At 44.1% G+C, this 22,200-nt stretch overlaps 1 protein-coding gene across 1 annotated transcript in view; it reads left to right on the top strand.

Annotated features, from left to right (window-relative positions):
• The window catches only part of MYH9 (myosin heavy chain 9), a 69,643-nt gene extending 48,037 nt beyond the window's left edge, over window positions 1-21,606 (top strand). The window contains exons 16-41 of the mRNA XM_039570512.1: window positions 1,115-1,308; window positions 1,647-1,768; window positions 2,127-2,196; window positions 3,140-3,300; window positions 4,016-4,124; window positions 5,724-5,855; window positions 6,479-6,685; window positions 7,178-7,315; window positions 7,822-7,945; window positions 8,730-8,901; window positions 9,485-9,697; window positions 10,136-10,280; window positions 10,744-10,950; window positions 11,925-12,029; window positions 13,258-13,410; window positions 13,776-14,024; window positions 14,518-14,730; window positions 15,398-15,610; window positions 15,959-16,120; window positions 16,809-16,937; window positions 17,281-17,369; window positions 17,574-17,697; window positions 18,725-18,933; window positions 19,349-19,457; window positions 19,752-19,924; window positions 20,056-21,606. Of these exons, the coding sequence (XP_039426446.1) occupies window positions 1,115-1,308; window positions 1,647-1,768; window positions 2,127-2,196; window positions 3,140-3,300; window positions 4,016-4,124; window positions 5,724-5,855; window positions 6,479-6,685; window positions 7,178-7,315; window positions 7,822-7,945; window positions 8,730-8,901; window positions 9,485-9,697; window positions 10,136-10,280; window positions 10,744-10,950; window positions 11,925-12,029; window positions 13,258-13,410; window positions 13,776-14,024; window positions 14,518-14,730; window positions 15,398-15,610; window positions 15,959-16,120; window positions 16,809-16,937; window positions 17,281-17,369; window positions 17,574-17,697; window positions 18,725-18,933; window positions 19,349-19,457; window positions 19,752-19,924; window positions 20,056-20,173 (4,040 nt within the window). The 3' untranslated portion in view covers window positions 20,174-21,606. The remainder of the gene's footprint in view (window positions 1-1,114; window positions 1,309-1,646; window positions 1,769-2,126; window positions 2,197-3,139; window positions 3,301-4,015; window positions 4,125-5,723; window positions 5,856-6,478; window positions 6,686-7,177; window positions 7,316-7,821; window positions 7,946-8,729; window positions 8,902-9,484; window positions 9,698-10,135; window positions 10,281-10,743; window positions 10,951-11,924; window positions 12,030-13,257; window positions 13,411-13,775; window positions 14,025-14,517; window positions 14,731-15,397; window positions 15,611-15,958; window positions 16,121-16,808; window positions 16,938-17,280; window positions 17,370-17,573; window positions 17,698-18,724; window positions 18,934-19,348; window positions 19,458-19,751; window positions 19,925-20,055) is intronic.
• The last annotated feature ends 594 nt before the right edge of the window (window positions 21,607-22,200 follow it).

A 22,200-nucleotide genomic window follows, 5' to 3' on the forward strand; every position in this document is an offset into this window, starting at 1 on the left:
ACCTTGACCCTATTCCAACAGCTGCTCTAGAAGTGAACAGTTTTTAACTAATATTAGTTGTTAATGAAGAGTATTCTTTCTTGTATATTCTTTTGTAGGGGTGTCTCTTAGCAGCTGTATTTTTTTTTTAATCAGAAGGCAGTTGAGCACAAGCTGGTATATTTTCTGGTGGAGTGAAGATTGGGAGCCTGAGTGTAGGCATCAGCCAACCACTAAGGATGGTGCAGACTAGTTTGGAGCCCTTAGTGAAAGTGTATTGGAGGTGTGGAAAGTCATAGTGATACAGTTAGTTTTTGTTGGATGGGTGAATTTTTATCTCCATGTGGAAAAGCAATGGGAAAAAGTAAAACTTAGTTTCTTCTCACCCCTGCTCCCTATCAGATCTAGCTGACTTCTGTTGAGGAAAAAAAAATCTGTGGTGTCCATCCATCAAGGTGATAACTTCATCAATGCTTGGATGTCACTGTTGCATAGTGGAGAAACTGTTGGGGGCAGGGAGCTCTGACTTTCTCCTAGTGCTGTTGTTCATGTCTGTGTCATAGAACACTTGGACTCCAAAAACAACTCAAGCAGTGGTATCTCGAGGTTTGTTCTCTGTCATGCCTTTTACTGTGTTTGTTCAGTTTACAAGTAGATATGACTTTTCTCATCATCGGTCATGACAGTCCTGCCTGTAATGCAAGAGTGAAGCTGGGCTTTTTCTCTATCTGTGGCCCCTTCTGGATCAGAGTTAACTAATAGTTGACTCTGCTGGGCTACCAGCTAGAACTCTTGGTTTGTTGTTTTTCATTCTAAGCTAAGCAAGTAGAAGCATCTGAAACTCACTTCTAGATTGCTCTTCCAGTGCTGCCATCCGGGGCATCAGTAGAATGTGTTTGGGATTAAGTTTGACTCCATCACTCAAACTTCCTGTAGTGAGCTGATGCTTTCTTTTCCTTCCTGCTCCTATCCCTGCACAAATTTGGTACAGGAGTCGACATCTGTGTAGAGATGAAGCAAAAAGGATCCTGCAGCTCCTCTCATTTATCCTGTTCTACCCAGATGTTCTCTGTATGTTCCAATGCTTCCTTTGTTTGTGGGAAAATTTTAATGCTCTTTCCTGTGCTTTCTCTAGTGGACCGTATTGTTGGGCTGGATCAGGTAGCTGGTATGTCAGATACAGCATTGCCAGGGGCCTTTAAAACCAGGAAGGGAATGTTCCGGACAGTGGGACAGCTCTACAAAGAACAGCTGGCTAAACTGATGGCTACCTTGAGGAACACCAACCCCAACTTCGTCCGTTGCATTATCCCCAACCATGAGAAAAAGGTAAAGACAGTTCTAACAGCACAGCCCATGCATTCTTACATGGGCTTCCTGGGGCATGTGGCTGGGTTGATACCTTCTGTCAGGTTTTACAAGAGATCTGGAAGAGGCCCTGTTTTGTCAGGGTGTTTTTTTAAGGTCATCTTAAATAACTGTATGCTTACTAAAATTTTGGAGACTGATCTTTGCACTTCTTAAAGTGGCATAAAAGCTTTCTATTGCTTCTAACTGGAAAAGAGAGAACTGGCAGCTTTACAAGAAAGAGAGAGGGAGAGGCAAGGGGGTAAGCCCTTTTTGTAAAAGCTTAGTGGTATTCATAAAATATACATTTTCCTCACTAGGCTGGAAAACTAGACCCCCACTTGGTCCTCGACCAGCTTCGCTGTAATGGAGTGCTGGAGGGAATCCGTATTTGTCGTCAAGGTTTCCCCAACAGAGTTGTATTCCAGGAATTCAGACAAAGGTGAGCCCTAGATAAGAATCTGAAGTAGTCTTTAGCCTGGCAAAGTTAAGACACAAGTACAAAAATGGAAGTCTTTTATTGCAACTAGATTGCAAATTTTTCAAAGACAACACATCTGTACCTTGGTATTCCCTGGCACAAAGCCTCCCAAAAGCATCTTGGATTTCTTCAGTAAAGGTATAGTTAAGGTGAGGCATAGAGGACCCTGTCCAAGACTGCTGCTTCATACTCTACTGTCTAGAGGTGCAGTGTTTTTTGAAAAACTGTTGAGCTCATAATAGGAATGCGTACTGATTTCTTTTGTTTTGTTGTTTTCAAATACACTTATGTGACTAGTCTGATGCTTTCTCGTTTTCAGATATGAAATCTTAACTCCAAATGCAATTCCCAAAGGATTTATGGACGGAAAGCAGGCTTGCGTGCTGATGGTAAAACATCCCAGAAACTCTACTTGAATAGAGTAAACTTTATGGGTGTGGTTTAAAAGTTGGAGTTGTGCATGCTAAATATAACTTGTACTCACAGACCAAAATTCCAAAGTCAAAATGTTTTGTCTGAGAGAAGGGTGCAAAAAGCTTCCTCTTGGCTTCATGGATGGAGGCTTTTGTCTAGCATGAGATTCAATAATCCTAGGCAAAGAGGATCTTTGTTTCCACAGATGCATACACTTTCAGATGCCAGCAGTATTCATAGAATCAAAATGCTTAGAAGCATTAAAGCACATGCTTAAAGTATGGGCTTCAGTAAACTTTCTGTAATGGCCTGCTGTTGACAAATGCTTTCAGCAAAGGCTCCAATTAGTTTCTGTAGAATTGCCTGCTTCAAAGGAAAAGCGTTGGCTCTAGCTTGATGAATAGGCTTGAATTGAGCTTGGCTATAAGGGATTCCCTTTTTTCTGTCTTATGGGAGTATAGCTGATTCTTCTTAACTAGTATAAGCACTGGCAGCAAATCCTTGGAAGGAAGTTTGGGCTGGGGTGTCTTATTTTGACAATAGGATAGGACTGGGAAAAAGTAAATAGGAAGGATCAACAGATGTTTCTTCAAGGAAAGGAAGAGAGTTCTCAAGACTAGGCATGCATTCCTCACAGCATCCTTGTATTCTGAGTGCTTGATGTGATACTGTATTAGATGATGCTTTCTGTTATATCTTCTGTCTCTGGTTACCTCAATTTGATGCTGTGCTTGGCTGAGCTCCAGCTCCTCTAATTGAGATAGGCCAGGACTTTATTGGGAGTTAGCAGCTTTGGTTGGCCTGAGTGGCTCGTTGTAGAGAAGGGCTGTCTTAGAGCCACAAGCCACAAATATGCTTTGTGATGTTTCAAGTGAAGAATTCTTTGTAGGACACGAATTCTTCTCTCTCTCTTTTTAGATCAAAGCATTGGAGCTGGATTCCAACCTTTACAGAATTGGACAGAGTAAAGTGTTTTTCAGAGCTGGAGTCCTTGCTCATCTTGAAGAAGAGAGAGACCTGAAGATCACAGATGTTATTATTGGATTCCAAGCATGTTGCAGAGGCTACCTGGCCAGGAAGTAAGTGCCATAATTTTTAAAGTACATCATAAACATGTATTTCTCCCATTCAGGTACAAGTTTATCTTCAAAAAAGAGAAATTATTATGTCTAGAAATTGCCTTTTTGTCAGAAAGGTCATGATTTATTTATTGTATGATCTTGTAGGGTTTTCTCATCTCCATAAAGCCAGACTTTTGGCACCTGCAGGAATCTCTGAGTGCTGTATCCCAGAAACAACCTGAGCAGTAAAGTCTGTTCCTCTCTGTAAGAATGCTGTGCAGCAGATCAGGTTTTTGACAGAAGTGCTGTGAAGGTGCAAATGGAAAAGTCTTAGTATAGTACTGATGCAGGAGGTGTAGGGTTTCCCTTAAGCTGTTAGGTAGGGCTGCAAATGGTACAGTTCTAAGAACAAAAGTAGTACCTGTCAGTTTGGTGGGAAAACACACCTCTGTTTCAGATCTCCCTTGTTGGAAGTGAAGATAGTAAAGCTTTTCAGATTAGAGGACGTGAGGGAAAATTTTTTTTAAATAGGAAATTGGATTAAGGAGAGAATAGCCACTCTTATGTGAGCAGAAGAAAACTGAAAATCAAGAGAAAGTTCACTGGAAATTGTGCTGGTTTTTTGGGAGGGAACCTTCTAAAGGAGAAACACAGAAGTATCTAAGAAAGGGCTTGATGGTGTGAATTGTGTGCTGCTCTAGATTCCTTTGTCTTACCTCCACTTGCTTTGCAGAGCCTTTGCCAAGCGCCAGCAGCAGCTGACAGCTATGAAAGTGCTTCAGAGAAACTGTGCTGCCTATTTGAAACTGCGGAACTGGCAGTGGTGGAGGTTGTTCACCAAGGTAATATTTTTTCCCCTTGCAATTTTGACAGTTTGGTTGCAATTTCAGCTTCTCAGGTTGAACCAGAGCACAAAAATCACTCCCTTTGCAATTGGGTTGGCTTGCAACTGCACCTTGTTTTGTTTAGGCCGAGAATGTCTGAGAATGTCTAATAGTGTGTTTTATAGCTGAAATATGACTGCATAAACCAGATACAAAGCTACATCCAAGTAATACTGTGGAAAACCAGTAGCCATATCTTAATGTTTTATGCCTAAGAGGATCACTTGCTTTGGTGGTATGGTACTTCAGTGAGTCACTTGCAGTGTGGATCAATTTAACTAAGCAAAAATTATTATTGCAGGGGTGGATTGCCATCTCTTTGTCCAGAGTTGTAAGAGCAAAAGAAAAACAGTGGGGTCTGATCTTGCTGTTATAATTGTATATATTTCACTTTTATAAAGGCAATGAACACACAAAGAGAAGGTCTTTTTTCTAAATGCATGGGATTTCTTGCTTTTTGAGAGTAGAGTTTACACTTTTCTCTTTCCTGTGAAATTACTTCTAAGAGATTTTGATGGGGGAAGCACAGAGATGAATGGTGTTCGTTTCTTCATAGAGTAATAGAGTAGTATGGGTTGGAAAGGACCTTTAAACATCATCTAACCTAATCCCCCTGCAGTGAACAGAGACATCTTCAACTAGATTAGTTTGCTCAGAGCCCCATCCAACCTGACCTTGCATGTTTTCAGGGATCAGGCATCTGTCCACCACCTCTCTGGAAAACCTGTTCTAGTGTTTCACCACCTCATTGTAAAAAACTTCTTCCTTATATCTAGTCTGAATCCACCCTGTGTTAGCTTAAAACCATTACCCCTTGTTTTGTCAGAACAAGTTTGTCAAACTTGTTAGCCTTCCTAACAAGTTTGGCCCCCTCTATTTTGTGAATCCTCTTTTAGGTACTGACAGATGCTCTGAGCTCTCCCTGGACCCTTCTCTTCTCCAGGCTGAGCAGCCCCAACTCTCTCATCTTGTCTTCATAGCAGAGGTGCTCCAGCCCGCGGATTGTTTTTGTGACCCTGTGGACCCACTCAAGTCCATATCTTTCCTGGGCTGAGGACCCCAGACCTGGATGCAACACTCCAGGTGGGGTCTCACCAGAGCAGAGCAGAGGGGCATAATCCCCTTCTTAAACACTCCACCCATCAAATCCGTATCTCTTCAGCTTAGAGAGAAACATCTTGTGGGGTACCATGCCACAGGTCTTACAGAAGTCCGCCTATATGACACTGACTTACCTGTGAATTTCCTCATTGAATGGCAACTTTTTTATTCTCTTGCTATTACTACTTAATCCTTGAGGGTCTGGAATTTACTGAACCCTTTCCTGATGCATCTCATCCTGGAGGAGAATAAATGGATTGGCAGAAAGTGTGCTATTGGCAGAGCAGGTGATATCGAGTCCTGTGTGATTCTCCCAGTGTTCACAACAAAACAGTTGGTCAGTCAGATATGACACTATCTGAAATGTTGTTTTATTCAATGCTTATCTTAAGTACAAGAGCGCTTCTTCATGTTTTCATTTTTCCTTACATCTCATTCCCTTGGTTTCTCTTTCAGGTGAAGCCCCTTCTGCAAGTCAGCAGGCAGGAGGAGGAGATGATGGCCAAGGAAGAAGAACTAATCAAGGTCAAGGAGAAGCAGCTGGCTGCAGAAAATAGACTGAGTGAGATGGAGACCTTCCAGGCCCAGGTGAGTTTGCAAACCTGATGTGTAAAAGTTGTTCTCTCTCCACCTGTCCAGCTGCTTGAGAGCACCTCCTTTGCTTTCTTGGTCTGATGGACAAGCTGTAGGATTCCAACTTGGTGGAACATGACTTGGCTGCCTCTTGTTCACTTTCCTTTTCCCTTTTTCCCAGCTCAGTTCCTGCAGCAGGTCTTTTTGTACAGTGACTACCTGTTGCCCTTCTGTAGCCATTATATGAAGAAAAACCTCCTTTGGCTGAGTGTTATAGCAAGCTGATTGAATTCAGTCTTGGCATTAATGGAATCCTTTTTGTTTGGAACACAGAAGGTGGGAGCAGGGTTGTTTTCCATAGGGCTGGTAATTATTTGTTACTTATGTAAAGGGAAATAGACAGTATCTGTATTTCAAATTGAGTGAATGATTTGTAGTTGCAGCACCTGATTTGTGAAGGAGAACACACACTTAAAAGTGTGTTTTGATATTTAGCTTTTTATTAACAGCACGGGACTGCTGCAATGTTTAAAACTGTAACTGTGGAACAGAGGAGCACAGAACTTCACTTGACACTCATTGCTAAGTGCTTTGGTAAATTGGAGTTTGTCTTATTTCTGGCTTTGTATCCAATGTAGCTAATGGCAGAGAAGATGCAGCTGCAGGAACAGTTGCAAGCAGAAACCGAACTGTGTGCTGAAGCTGAGGAGATAAGAGCTCGCCTGACAGCCAAGAAACAAGAGCTGGAGGAGATATGTCATGACCTGGAAGCAAGGGTGGAGGAAGAGGAAGAACGGTGTCAACATCTTCAGGCTGAAAAGAAGAAAATGCAGCAGAATATCCAGGTAATGCCTTAGGAATGCTGCCTCTTGTCAGTAAAGAGAATAGTAAGGGTTAGAGTGGTTATTTTGCCTCAGCTTGGAGGGAAATGAAAGAGAGAAGCAGCGGGGGGGCGGGGGAAGAGGCATGGGAAAATCCATCTGTGGAAACAGCAATAGAACACAGCAGTTCTGGTGCTGAGCCTGAGGCGTTCGGTCAGTCATCTGGAACGAGCTGGTCCATTCTTGAAGGTAAGGTGATGGCCCCTTCTCAATAAGAGAAGTCTTTGCTTTGTTTTAGGAATGGTAGTGTTCTTTGCAAAATAGCGTTGTTTGCTAGAAAATTTGTTGGTTGGTGTGCAGTATGTTGCATTAAGTCATGACAGAGATGTCACTCTAGGACCTACTGATAATACCTTGAAGGAAGGGTGAAGAAACCTTCCATTCTAGTATTGCTACTGTGCTGGTCCATGGATTGGTGAGCAGCACTGAAAAATACCTTACTTTTCTACTGTGAAGGAACTGGAGGAGCAGCTTGAGGAAGAGGAAAGCGCAAGGCAGAAGCTGCAGCTAGAAAAAGTGACCACAGAGGCCAAATTGAAGAAATTGGAAGAAGATGTGCTGGTTCTGGAAGATCAGAATCTCAAACTGGCTAAGGTAAGATTCTTGCATCATCTTCCACAAGCTAAAGATACACAGGTATTTCTCTTGGAGAAAACCACCACAAGCTGACCTTTTCCCTATTACAGGGAAACTTACTAATTAATTCAGTCTTGTCTTTGAGAATTGACCTGAATTCTTGAAAGTAACTGCCTGCCTGTATTCTCAACAGTCAGTATTGTGTGATATTTAAATAACCTTCACTAAATAATGATCCATGAGCAAACATTTTCTGATACACTGTTACACCAAACAGTATCAAGTTATTTTATAAACAGACTTGCCTTTCAGTTTTGAAAGGGCCATCATATACAAATCTTTAATTTAATTCCAAATTAAAATTTATTTGAATCTGTTTGTGATCCTGAAAGGATTTCTTTCTTTCTGAGTTTCCTCGTAGCAGGAGTAGATACTCATTACACTGACACTTCTAAGCAGTCAGCTCTGGAAAAATACCCTGTAATTCCAGCAACTCTATTGACATTGCCTTCTCAATTCTGCAGGAGAAGAAACTTTTGGAAGATAGAATGTCTGAATTTACAACAAACCTGACAGAGGAAGAGGAAAAATCTAAGAGTTTAGCCAAACTGAAGAATAAGCATGAGGCCATGATCACAGACCTTGAAGGTAGTTTTGGTTTTTGTTGTCCTTAAAAGATAGATCCTGTAAAGACCTTGCCTAATTAGTCTTAGGTGGTTTATTGTTAAAATTTGTTGAACTTCAGTTTCATTTCTGAAAGAGTTTTAGTCGTCCTGAGTTTCTGAAGGGTTAAAAATTAGTCTATAGTGTGTAAGCTATTGATTGGTTTGATAGAGCTGTGCACTGGCTGGCTGAAGGTTATGTGCCTTGTCAGCTGTGAGCCCTTGATCTAAATAATTCTCTCCAAAGCAGCAGGCCAATGGAGAAGAGAGGCTGGTTCTCTTTCTTCTCCTGCTGTGGAAGTGTCCCCACTTTTCTACTTCCAGCAGCATCAGTCTGTCGGGGTTAGTGCTGTTTCTGATAGCCTGTTTGCACAAGTTCTTCCGAGTTCTAGAAGGATGTTGTTCTTCTGGAGGCTGCCTGTTCAGTTTCAGTAAAGGGAGAGCAGACCTTGCATTTAGCATCACTAAATGGTGCTTATGCCTGCATGGTATGAGACTGGCATTGTGTTTGCATTGTTACAGCAAAAGTGGGGAAGGAGGTTTGGCTGTAGGGTGATGGGAAGGGAAAATGTCCAGATATATTTTGAGGTCAAAAATATGGGGGTAGTTGCCTATATAGGTCCTGACAAAATAATGCAGTCCAGCTACAGTTTGGACAGTTCTCTTATCAGGAAAGAAGGTACTGCTTAAATAGATGTATTTTCCTGTGCTTGTACACTGATCTTTGAATGTGTCATCTGTGTAACTGAACGTGTCCCCATCTCCATTAGAGCGCCTGCGACGCGAGGAGAAGCAGAGGCAAGAGTTGGAAAAGACTCGTCGGAAGCTTGAAGGGGACTCCAGTGATCTGCATGACCAGATTGCTGAGCTGCAGGCTCAGATTGCAGAACTCAAAATGCAGCTGGCCAAGAAGGAAGAGGAGCTGCAGGCAGCCTTAGCTAGGTGAGAACCTGACCTGTGGGGTTCAGGGACCACCTGGTTGGGAAGTATTTCTTGTCTTGTGTCACCTGGAATAGGGACTAAATGCCATCTGTGGATGTTGTATTTTAGCCTGTGGGCTGTTAAAGATCCATGTCCTTAGCATTAGAGTTCTTTACCTGCTGCTCACTCCCACATTCTCTGTACACAACTAGACTATGGATGCAATAGGCAATGCATGCATTTGACTGAAGTAGCAATCATTAAGCTAGGGTTAAAAAGTAGTGGCAACACACTGTCCCTCTGGTAGTTGCTGTATTCATCTACTCTGTAAAGTGTCCAGTTTCCAATGTAAAATGGTGCTTTCTCTTCTGCTTTCTTCTGTTGTCAGTCTCTCTCTGTCCCCTTCTTTAAGGTGAGTAATCGTGCTGTCTCAAGTATTGGGAGATAGAGCTTAGAATTTTTAGATCATGTGTGGGTCAAAGTCTGAATATAACGTTGTAGAGCTGACCAATACCAGCTTTTCTTGATGATTCTTAGTAGGACAGGTTGTTTTAATTTGTGTATGGTTTAAGTCTGGCTCTGACCAGAACCTTATGTTGAACAGAGTGGAAGAAGAGGCAGCTCAGAAGAACATGGCCCTGAAGAAGATCAGGGAACTTGAATCCCAGATCACTGAGCTGCAGGAAGACCTGGAATCGGAGAGAGCCTTCAGAAATAAAGCTGAAAAACAGAAGCGGGATCTGGGAGAAGAGCTGGAAGCATTGAAAACAGAGCTTGAAGACACACTAGATTCTACAGCTGCTCAGCAGGAGCTGAGGTAACTCCAACATGGAGCTGTGTTGTCTTTATTTGGTTTTGGCTTTGGCTGTTTCTAGTAATTCTGCTGCATTCATTCTCTTACCATAGCAAGTCTTTGCCTTTATCACTGGTTAGCAGCCTCAGTGACTACAGGAGGAGGTGGTGTGCAAGCTGTAGTCAAGGCTGCATTACCTCACCTGATGTCAGAAAGTTGATTTGCTCCCTAAGCAAAGTGCTAGTGGTACCCCTGAAACATCTGTACTTTCAGGCTTCTTAGGCAGAAATCATGCTGCCAGCTTGCACTTAAGAAGGATGCAATGCTAAGTGCTACCTTTGAAAAGTATCTTTGTAGCCTAAACAGACCTTGGCATTTTTCTGCATTAGAGATGCTGTTGGTGGATATACACCTCTGTTTGACTCCCTCCTCGGCATCTGAATGGAATTGTGAATTTTGCAGGTCAAAGAGAGAACAAGAAGTAACGGTTTTGAAGAAGACCCTTGAAGATGAGGCAAAGACTCACGAGGCTCAAATCCAGGAGATGAGGCAGAAACATTCACAAGCTATTGAAGAGCTGGCAGAGCAGTTAGAACAAACCAAACGGGTATGTGGGACAGAAAACACAAAGTCAAAGCAGTCAACCTCCCTGAAATGACAGTGCAGAAGAGCACAAAGTGTTCATGATACTGATACATGTGTTCTTCCCTTGGTAGATCATTTTTCTCCATAAAGCATATATGAAGCTGTTTTAAATAGTGACATTCATTCTTTTTTCTCCTGCACAGCTAAGACATTCTTCTCACTGATAGCAGTTGAGTTGTACAACCTTTAGATTGGAAGTCTGATGGTGCAAGACTTTTTTTCTGTATTGTTGTCTTCTCTGATTGTTAGATTGTCTCCTGCTTATCAGTAACAGGCTGTTCATATTGTTTTTTTCTGAGTAAGCAGTCTGCAACTTAACTGCTAAACATACAGCATTAGCTTGCTTGTTGGAAAAACATGTACTCACTGGATCCTGCCATATCTGAAGTCTAAGGGGCTTTGCTGCCTTTTCTTTTCCTCTTCAGGTGAAAGCAAATCTTGAAAAAGCAAAACAAGCTCTGGAAAGTGAGAAGGTTGAACTGTCCAATGAGGTGAAGGCTCTTCTGCAGGGCAAAGGGGATGCTGAGCACAAGCGGAAAAAAGTGGATGCTCAGCTCCAGGAACTGCAGGTGAAATTCACAGAAGGTGAAAGAGTGAAGACTGAACTGGCTGAGAGGGTTAACAAACTGCAGGTGAGTGGCATGGGTTTTCCTTAGCTTCAGCCCAAGCTGAAGAGAGAGAGAAAAGGTTGTAGGCTGGTATCTCCCCATGGCTAGTTCAAAAATGTTGTTCCTCCTGAGGATAATGTTCCTACAAAAAGCAAATCCATAGTTTGCTTCCCAAGGACTATGCAAACTCCTTAACTCATTGCCAGATCAGGATATTTGGATGGATGTCACTTATTTTGAGGAGCCCTGAGAAGGTGAAACAACCAGTTGCTGTTTGAGATTTGTAAGGCTCAAGGAGTCAGAGTGTCTGTGCCCCCCTAAAGCAGGCAGTGGCTTGCACAGCACAGCTCTGCGAGCACTTGGCTGCAGGAGCACCTGGAGTGGCACACACAGACTGGTGATTGTGTAACTCCTGTGGAAGACAGGGTCTGGAAGTTTTGTCACATGGTTGATGGTGATGAGGAGTGGTTAAAGGATGATGTGGGAACTTAGGGGTTTCTCCTCCTTTCTTCAAAGGAGCAGCAAATCCCTTAGCAAACATTGTCTTTGGCTTTCTCCTTTACGGAGGGTTGTCATTAAAAGTTGAACATTGCCAGTGTATGCACAGTCTTTTGGAGTGTGAAAACGTAATTTTGAGACTCCAGATATAATCCTGAAGCAGATAGTACAAAATAGAAGAGAGTTAGTTTAATAAAAGCTTTTACAATTGCTTACCAGGCTGTCTAAAATCTCATATAGGCCTTTAAAAAACCCCAAACCAACCAAAATCAGAAGGCTGTTGTAACAGAGGTGATCTGAAATAAACATCTCTTTTTAGCTTCTCATATTTAATTCCTGGGACTGTGGAAGTGATATATTCATTCCCTGAGTGATTATACACATGCCTTCTTGTTGAGAGGTGCCTCAGTTTTCACTTCTAGGTCTCATAGCTGCTCACCTCTTCCTGTCTTTGTTTTTGCTGATGCATTCAATAACTGATATGCTGATCTCTCCTTCAGGTCGAGTTGGACAATGTCACAGGTCTTCTGAACCAGTCTGACAGTAAATCAATCAAATTAGCAAAGGATTTCTCTGCTCTGGAATCACAGCTTCAGGATACACAGGTGAGGGCTTTGGAAACCAAGGCAACTGTGTGTCTGTTACAAATTGGTAATGGGAGAAATCACTCTGGATGCCATTAAGTACTGGTTATACAACAATTCAAAAAATTTGATCTGGATTTCTTTTTTTTCTTTTTCTTTTTTTTTTTTTTTTTTTGCTGAGGGTTTCTATAGCATGGTAATGAGAGCATTTCTACAGAAACAAGCTGGTTATCTTCCTTCTGCTTCCTCAGCCCGTGGAACATATGTGACTTTCCCTGTCTTGGGTTTAGAAGTTCTGCTCTATCACCTTTCCACCTGAGAGCACTTTAGTGCTTCAACTGACTGGAATGCTTGTTTGAAGTTCTTGTTTGAGATCTTCATAGTCAAGTGTTTAACAGGGTTTTTTTATGTGTGTGATTTCCAGTAAGTTTGTAAAGTTAAACAGAAAGTTTTATTTCCCAGTGGATGTTGGGGAAGTGATAGATTCAAATAATTTTGTATTTTTTCAGGAAATAAATCATCCTTAGACTTACACTTTGGGATAAACAAGCATTTACAGTTAGAATATGACTCTTAAGGTCGAGCATGGAGTGCTAAAAGGGTTGGAAGGGAAGGAAAGAGCACATCAATAATCAATAGCCTTGAACAGTCATTGATGTTCTGTCTACTTACTGCTCCTTAAAAAACAGACTCAAAGGCAGGGCACAATAGAAAAATTCTGCACTAGTTTGAAGATTGATTAATCTTTGCAGATCCTTCAGCTCAAGCACTGGCAGTGTAAGTCAGTCAATGCTGTTGTGCCCTAAGCTGGTGAGTGACCAGTTCTGCTGAGACCAGCGTTGTTTTTAACCATGCTGGAGCACTTGGGCCTGTTGTCTGTTCCTTTGGTGCTGGAATAGGAGAGAGACACATAGCAGAGTACAGTCATACTGTTGTTGGGAAAGGTCTGAATACTTTGTGTGCTACTTGGAGGACTTGAAAAAGGACTGTGGAGAGGCTTGTGTGGCAAGGAGTGTACTTCAGCGATTAGAGCATAGGAGAGAATAGGACCCTTCTGAATATTTTGTTTCTATACTGACTCATCGAAAGACAGTTATTTAAATTCTGTCTTCGGTTGTCTTATCTGTGAAATTAGTTGCATACTTAAGCTCAACTTTAGAAGCATTCCTTCTGGAGAGAGTGGGTAAGGACTGTGAGCCTTTAAATCCAAGGAGCAGTGCTGAATTCCACTGGGGTGTTTGCTTTATAGGAGCTGCTGCAGGAGGAGACTCGCCTCAAACTGAGCCTCAGCACTAAGCTGAAGCAAATGGAGGATGAGAAGAATGCTTTCAAGGAACAACTGGAAGAAGAGGAGGAGGCAAAGAGAAACCTGGAGAAACAGATCTCTATTCTTCAGCAACAGGTACAGAGTCTGCATCCCGTAAACCAGTGACTTTTGAGAGGAAGCATAAGTACAGGTCTGTCTTGTGGAACGTAAAATTTAAATGCTGAATTGACTTCTAGTAACACAACCTTTCCTGGGCAAGGGTGATGTTGCTGATTTGGGTGAGAGAAGAAATGAAGAGGTCTCTGATGATAATCATATGAACTGCTTTTAGATTTCTGTCCAGGAATTCCTTTGGGAATTTAGTCATGCAGTATTATCTGAGCAGGGAGTAGTACCTTCAGAAATGAGCAGACTTTCTTACTTGAAAGTCCTTCATTTTTGGTGCCGGTAAACTGCACAGAACATTTCCTGTGGCTTCATGTGCAATCTTGGTCCTTTAGGCAATAGATGCGAAGAAGAAGATGGATGATGGCCTGGGCTGCCTTGAGTCAGCAGAGGAAGCCAGGAAGAAGCTGCAGAAGGACTTGGAGGGCTTGAGCCAGCGATATGAAGAGAAGACAGCTGCATATGACAAGCTGGAAAAAACAAAGACCCGCCTGCAGCAAGAGCTGGATGACCTCGCTGTGGACTTGGATCATCAGCGGCAGATCGTTTCCAACCTAGAGAAGAAGCAGAAGAAGTTTGATCAGGTATGACTTCAGTCATAAGCGTTCAGTAGGTACATCTTACTGATAGGTCTGCTTTAGGAACACCTAAGCAATACTGCTTGGAGAATGCATATTTGTTTCTGAACTAAGGCAGAGCACACAGAGTGGAAAAATAAGCTTTAATAGAAGTAAATTAATTTTGTTCTATGAATAGGAAGTTAAGCGATGTTCCTTTTCCCAAAGGGATAACATTTATGTCAAATCCAGGACTGAGTTTGAAGTGTTGTTTGCACATCATCTCAGAGAAGGTTGAAAATAATAGGTTGGAGGCCTAGGAAATCAGAGGTTTGTTTACTTGAGGTCAGCACAGTTGTTAGAGATGGGATGGCACGCTTCATTCTCTGAAGCTGCATTTTCTTGATTCTTCTATCCTTGGAAGAACACAATTAATAAGGCCCTGATGAAAAGGTGAATATTTACCTTGTTTAGCAAGTGATCAGCAATTTCTCAGAACACTGATGCTGTGCTCTTGTAGCTGCTGGCAGAGGAGAAGACCATCTCTGCCAAGTATGCGGAGGAACGGGACCGCGCTGAGGCAGAGGCCCGGGAGAAGGAGACCAAGGCCCTGTCCCTGGCCAGAGCCCTGGAAGAAGCCATAGAGCAGAAGGCTGAGCTGGAACGAGTCAATAAGCAGTTCCGTGCGGAGATGGAAGATCTCATGAGCTCCAAGGATGATGTTGGGAAAAGCGTAAGTATCCAGTTGAAGTGTCCCGGCAGGAAATGCCACACAGTTGATACTGTTACTTTTGTACTGCAAAAAGCCTATGCCAGTGGTAACACAGAGGAACGTTGTAGAGAGTACTGGATACGTTGTGAGTTTGTGAATGTTATGTTTGTATTACATCAGTAAGTGGTAAAGATGGGCTGGAAATGACCCAAGTGAGGCAGTGGCAAACCTGAAAATTACCTGGTATTGTTGTGGTGGAGATGAAGGTGTGGTGTGAGCCTGATATGTAAAATACAGCAATTAGCCAGGCAGTGGAAGACATTACCTCCAGTATTTCAAAAGAAGAAATGCTATGTTACTGAAGGAAAAGAATACATTTAGAGACTAAGAAGTACTTTCTTGAATTCTGTCAGAACCAGAGGTGTCCAGCTCTGATAAGTTTGCAGCAAGTCAGGACTGGGCTGACAAATGCTTTTCTCTTTCTCCCCACCACTACACACACACGGTCAGAACTAACAGTAGTTGTGGTTCAGACTGGCAGCTTGCATCAGCCATAATACAAGGGACAGATACAGTGTTCTTGATCCTGTCTGATGTGGGTGTCTGTTCTTAGCCTTTTTTTTCTGATAGGGTAGATTAAATTGTCTGTAGTCTTTGGGGAAACCTCACGTGTGGTACTCTGTTGTAGGTCCATGAGCTGGAGAAAGCTAAGCGAGCCCTGGAGCAGCAGGTGGAGGAGATGAAGACACAGCTGGAAGAGCTGGAGGATGAGCTGCAGGCCACAGAGGATGCCAAACTGCGGCTAGAAGTGAACCAACAGGCTATGAAGGCACAGTTTGACCGGGACCTGCAGGGGCGTGATGAACAGAATGAAGAGAAGAAGAAACAGCTGATCAGACAAGTAAGAATTGCTCTGTAAATCCTCAGTGCATTCTGTACACAAAGGCACTTGTGTCCAAAGATGGTCAGACAGACAGTGCCAGTCCAGAGATTGTTAATGTTAATACTCCAGGCAGTATTGCAGAGCTCTGAGAGACTTCCTCCCTTGTGTGATCGTTCCAATAGCCTTTGTCTATCAAAGGAACCTGTGGGGCTTTATTAGTGAGGAATGTTAGCCCTATCCCCCTGCCAGGGAGAACGACGAAAAATCACATGCTTGCACTTATGTAGCCTTTGAAAGGGGAATGTGAAAAGTGGGTGCTGGGAAATGAAGGAGCTGAAATGCTGATGCCTCTGCTCCTCCACACAGGTTCGGGAGATGGAGGCAGAACTGGAGGATGAACGAAAACAGCGCTCCATGGCTGTGGCTGCCAGGAAGAAGCTCGAGATGGACCTGAAGGATTTGGAAAGCCATATAGACACTGCTAACAAGAACCGTGAAGAAGCCATCAAGCAGCTGCGCAAACTGCAGGTGAAACATTGCAGCTGTTTCAGCTGTCAGGGCAGAGCTTTAACCCGGGGAAATGGGATGCAAGATTCCACCTCACCAGAACAATGCATCAGTGTCACAAGAGCAGCAGAACCTTGCAGGAGTTCACTGGGAAAGATTTTTTGGTGTTTCGAACACCCTTCTAATCACAATCTGCCTGCTTAGCTTCCCAGGAGACAAGCTGTAGGCAAAGTCCATTCTAGTGCTTGTCTCAGGTCCATGTTTTTGGAAAGGATTACAGAGCTGCAAAACTAGAGGACCTTAAATAATATTTAGGCCTGCTCCTGCCCCAAGATGGCTCTGTTGTGCTTTTTTAATTCCTGCAAACAGTTGTCTGACCTGTTCTTAGAAAAAACTAAATCCTCCCTAGACTGTTCATTCCATTGCTTCACTAGAAAGCTTCCTATACCTTCCCTTCCCCTCTCCATTTATCTGACAAAACCTTCCTTCTGCAAATAAGCAATCCTGTTTGCTTCCATTGATACTTATTCATGTTATTTGTGAAATACAAAAAGGATGATTCCTTCTGTTTTTACAGCAACTTTTGTGGTTGCTGAAGAATAATGAATCCCTGTTTCTGTTTTCCATCCATGTTTCCCAAAAGACAAACCAACCACATTTTTTAATATGAATGCTCCAAAGTACACCCCTTTCTGCTCTCCCTTTTCAGGCACAAATGAAGGATTACATGCGGGAGCTGGAGGACACACGTACTTCCAGAGAAGAGATCTTGGCACAGGCCAAAGAAAATGAGAAGAAGCTGAAAAGCATGGAGGCAGAGATGATCCAATTGCAGGAGGTAATGGAATATGCATGCAAGTCAAGGGTTGGTTTGTTTTCTTTGGCCAAGAACTATATGCAGCAATCTAAGCTGGAGTGTTTTGTTCTTTTCTTTTGCACTTTTTGCTCTGCTCAAATATGAGGTCTGGTTAAAAGTGCAGAATTTGGCCCTTTTCTGACAGCTGTGACAGGCGTGTGCAAAGCAAAGGAAGATGTGGGGTGGACAGGGAGCAGGCCATGTAGTATAATAGCTCTGGATCATGCTAGAGACCATACCAGCCATTACCAGTAACTCCTTTTTCCTATGCTGCATTAATTGGTAGCTTCCTATTGGATCACTGTCCGTCTCGTTTTCATTCCAGGAGCTTGCAGCTGCTGAGCGTGCCAAGCGCCAGGCCCAGCAAGAGAGGGATGAGCTGGCTGATGAGATTGCCAACAACAGTGGTAAAGGGTGAGTAATGTTCCCCATTGAGGGAGGAGGAGCTGCTTTGAGAAAACACTTCTTGGCCTGTTACTTTTCTGTAGACTGCAGCACACACTGTATCCCCTCTGGTCTTGAAAGACTGAGCTAATTTTGTGTACGAGAGGTGAGTTTTCCCAAGGCGTCGATGCCATCAGTGCTGCTTTAATGCTTTCATGACTCTGTGTCCTGTAGAGCACTGGCCATGGAGGAGAAGAGGCGCCTGGAGGCACGGATAGCTCAGCTGGAGGAGGAGTTAGAAGAAGAACAGGGCAACACAGAGATAATCAATGACCGGCTCAAGAAGGCAAATCTTCAGGTACCTGTTCAGGCTGCATGGCCCATGGGGTTCTCTGCTCTGTGTGAATGGTCAAACTGTGCTCTGAGTAATGCCAGCAGCTGCCCTGGGCACAGTGCAGGCCCTCAGAAAGCCATAGGTGTGAGCAAGATGAAACAGCTGGATACCATGGTACAGAAAATAGCAGCCAAAATTGGTGTTAACTCATTGGCTTGGACCATTTAAAATCATTGGGTAGCTGGAACAATCTCCCAAGTTTATTGAGAAAGATGATCTGTGGCATGCTGCTCCAACTTGACATGCTGAACAGTGCCACAATGTGTTTGGAAAGTTATTTTTCTGCCAGTTGTATGCTGTTTCAAATGGACTGAACATACGAAATTTGTTAGGCTGCTATAGAAACCACGATCTTAATCTGCCTGTTGTCTGCCATATTTTGTCTACCCAACTTTGAGAGTCAAGCATGTTGTTTTCTTAGCGCTCCAAAGCCAAGGAGCTGGGCTGATGGTTTTCCAAAGGGCTCATTCATTCTGATGGATGAGAGTGTAGTTCTTTACTTGGTTGACTATCAGCCAGAGCCCTGGCTTGGAGGTGGACAAGTTCTTGCCCTTTTACATCTGATAGTATTTTTAAGCTGCTTCTTCGTAGTGGAAGTAGACGGACAGCAAATAAACAATAAATTAGTAAAGCACATATATTGGATCCACTTGCCTCAGGTTTTTTGTAGTTCAGAGACTGATAATTGCTGTGTTAAGTGCCAGACCATGGCCTTTGCCCCAGAGGGCAGTGAATGTGATTGGCAAGTTTAGTTAGCCCTAAGAGGAGGTTGATAAACCTGTTATTCAAGGAATTACTTTGAAAATCTGGGTAAACTAAGATACTGTGAGAAGTGCCCTGCCTATAGACAGCTCCCTCTGCATTGGAGTTATTCCAAGTATTCAGCTCGCCCTCGGGGTCCTTGTTCTTTTTGAGTCTGAGAAATAAATGAGCCTTTCAGGCAGGAGCACTGGCTGTGCTGAGGAGTCCTTATCTCTCTCTCCCCCTGCAGATCGATCAGATGAACGCCGACCTGAACGCCGAGCGCAGCAACGCACAGAAGAACGAGAACGCTCGCCAGCAGATGGAGCGCCAGAACAAGGAGCTCAAGCTCAAACTTCAGGAGATGGAGAGCGCCGTCAAGTCCAAGTACAAGGCTAGCATCACGGCCTTGGAAGCAAAGATAGCACAGCTGGAAGAGCAGTTGGACATGGAGACAAAGTATGTGCTAGTAGAAACTCCGTCTGCTTTACGAGCTTCTGCCCCTTCTGGGATTTTAAGCTCTTCTTAATTCTGATTTGTTGGAGTGAGAGCTTCATCCTAGGTATACTGGGTAGTACAGAAGTAAGATCTTGGCAAACCTTCCTTTTTTTCACAGTAGAAATTTACAGCTTCTTCTGAACTTAACCACTCCTTAAACTGCAGCTGTGGTACACTTGTTGCCCCTCTGTAGCTCTCATCCGTGTGACATCAGCCTTTTGGTCATTTCTGGGAAACACTGCTTCCTACCCCCTTTTCTTCCTAAGTTAAGGAGGACTCTTGCCATCTTCCTCACTTGTAACTTGCCCAAGTCAGGTACTCTTGTTGGGGTCGGTGGGAGATAAGCTGTTGTCTGAGCCTCCATGTTTGTGTCCAGGGAGCGCCAGGCTGCCAGCAAGCAGGTGCGCCGTGCCGAGAAGAAGCTGAAAGACATCTTGCTGCAGGTGGATGATGAGAGGCGTAATGCTGAGCAATTCAAAGATCAGGTGGGTACAGTGACCTGCAGTGTCTGTGAGTCTTCTGGGGAGCAGGATTTCCCTTCTGTGACCAAGGCATTCACCATCCTACGGATTTCTCTTCTTCTCTGTCACTGTAATAATTGCAAGATGAGACAGATGAAAATGCTTTTAAGGAAAAGCTAGGACCTCTCAAATCCTAGGCAGCTCCCTTTAGAAAGGGAAGAGGGGGCTTTGGAAACTCTGCTTTTTGCTGCTCTAACTACTGTGCTGCAACTGGGGAAACACTGAGTTCTTACTATTTTCTGCCCCATACATGCTCAGGCGGACAAGGCAAACATGCGCTTGAAGCAGCTGAAGCGCCAGCTGGAGGAGGCAGAAGAGGAGGCCCAGAGAGCCAATGCATCCCGCAGGAAGCTCCAGCGGGAGCTGGAGGATGCTACCGAAACAGCGGATGCAATGAACAGAGAAGTCAGCTCCCTGAAGAGCAAACTCAGGTAAGGAGGAGCAGCCAGTCCAGCACGGGCTTTGTGCAGCTGCCCACAGCAAACCCTCAGCTCCTCCCAGAGCCTGCCCTGCCTGCTGAGTTCGGTGGGACGCTGCTGACGGGCTGTGTGTCCTTCCCTAGGCGTGGGGACCTGCCGTTCGTCGTGACACGTCGGATGGTCAGGAAGGGAACAGGAGAGTGCTCCGACGAGGAAGTGGACGGCAAGGCAGATGCTGGTGATGCCAAAGCTACTGAATAAGTCCTCCCACTTGACCCAGGTTACATGTGAGGGAGTGACCCATCTACCCTCCCCTCTTCCATTGGACTTTCAGCAAACCCTCTCCTCCTAAATTGGCTGGGGGATCTGCAGAGCAAGCCCAGGTCTATGTATCTGGAGCCATCAGGCATCTGTGTTCCTAGTTTTCTCCTCTTTCCAGTTTCCTAATCCTCTTTGTGTTTAATGCCAAAGAGTCAGGGCTCTGAAATTTGACCAGCAGTTTGGCCACTGCAAAGGCCTGTAGAACCTGTCTGTGCCATGTCTGCTGGTAAATCCTTACACAGTTTGGAGGGAGTGGGGTTAGGGAAAGATTATTTTTGCTGTAAATCTCCTTTTGTCTTCAATTCTAGCTGCAGGGAAGCTTCTTCCTGTATTCTTTCCCCTCCCTCTTTGTTTGCTTTCGGCAATCATGTTCAGTGACCTCAGACTTCTGCCTCTTTTAATCTGCCCCACCCATGTGGTTTGGGAGCAGTTTCAGGAAAAACGGTGTGCTTTGGCCATGGCAATTTGCCCTTTCTTCTTTCATGTGTTTCCAGGGAGGGCTGAAGAGGAAACTCCTCTTGGGACCTGTTACCTGGAGGATTTGCCAAAGTTGTCTCCTTTATTTTCACCCCCCCATGTCTCTTTTTTCCCATTTTTTTCTTTTTTTCTCCCTTCTTTTTCCTGTCTGGACAGATCTCTGAAGTGCAATGATGTCCTGTTAGTGTCTCTGCCTCTGAGCGGTTTCATCTAAGGTAGTGTGGACCAGTAGTTAACGACAGGCTGGGGGAGCAGAGCAATGTCCTTGTGCTTGTCCGAGAATCTCTGGGGGACCAAATATATTTAATGGTAATAGACAGAATCTAGAGGAATTTAATAGAGTAGTGGGCAGAGGGTGGGGATAAGGGGAGGGAAGTTCCTCTTATTTACATGTCCAAGCCTCTTGCACCTGCTCTGTAACCAGGGGTTGGGATTAGTTATTGTGCACCATTGACTAAGAGTATATTAAAAACCCTTTAATCTGCACAGATATATGTAAGGCCTTTGTATTTCTTGTAATAAGTAATTAAGAAAAAAAATAAAGGTCTTTATCACTGCCTTTCTCTCGGGACCATGGTTATATATAGATAGTCTTTACTTTTCTACACCGTACACTGGTTGCTGGATTTACCTGTATTCTTAACCGTATTGTATATGCTGCATTTAGACCTACTTATGAGCAAAGTAAAATTTAAATATGAAGCACCATACTGTATGCCTGAAGCGCCCTAATGCAGAGCCTCCTGTCCCAATTGCTGTCACAGAAGAATTAAATTTTTTTTTTTATATAATAAAAGTGCCTTAGCATGTGCCTCAGCTGTGTGTCACCACTACAGTCAGTAATGGTTTACTGGTGCTCCACTGATGTTACCAATAAAGATTATCCATGTGCTGCAGTCGTGAGTGTGTGTTGCCCTTCCCTCGGTGCAGTGAAGACCCTGCGCGGCTGGAAACTCTGCTTTTTGTTACATTTTTGCCAGAAATTGAATAAGAAATTTGTGCCCATATTCTGGTCTTTCTGGCCCCTTGCAGTGCCCCAAGTGCATTCTGGTCCTACAGCCAGGGCATGAGAAGCTGCAGTGCAAGCCCAGCAGCTCCGAAGCCCGAGCCCATCCCTCCCATCCCGTGCTGGCCGAGATTTAGACCTTGCTGAGAAAGTCTGAGCTGGGAGCTGCGGTCGGGGCTGGGCCGGGCCTGGGTGGCAGCGCTGGGGAAGGAGGCGCTGGCGCTCACCATGAGGGGGCTGTGCTGCCAGCAGGGGCTGCTGCCAGGGCAGTGCCGGCAAACAAGGAGCGGGGAGGGTGCAGCTTATGGGAAACTCCTTCCCTGGGGAGCACGTGTGGCTGCTGCTCCCAAAGGGCGGCGTTTCTGTCTAACCAGATGTTGGGAGGGGAAAAGTCTTCTCGTTAAGAAACTCCAGTGTAAGTAGAAGTTTAAAAAGCCAAGGGGAGTGCAGAAGGAGCAGGCACGGTTAACCATGTGCTGCTGCA

Source organism: Corvus cornix, chromosome 1A (genome assembly GCF_000738735.6).
Source record: "Corvus cornix cornix isolate S_Up_H32 chromosome 1A, ASM73873v5, whole genome shotgun sequence".
NCBI lineage: Eukaryota > Metazoa > Chordata > Aves > Passeriformes > Corvidae > Corvus > Corvus cornix.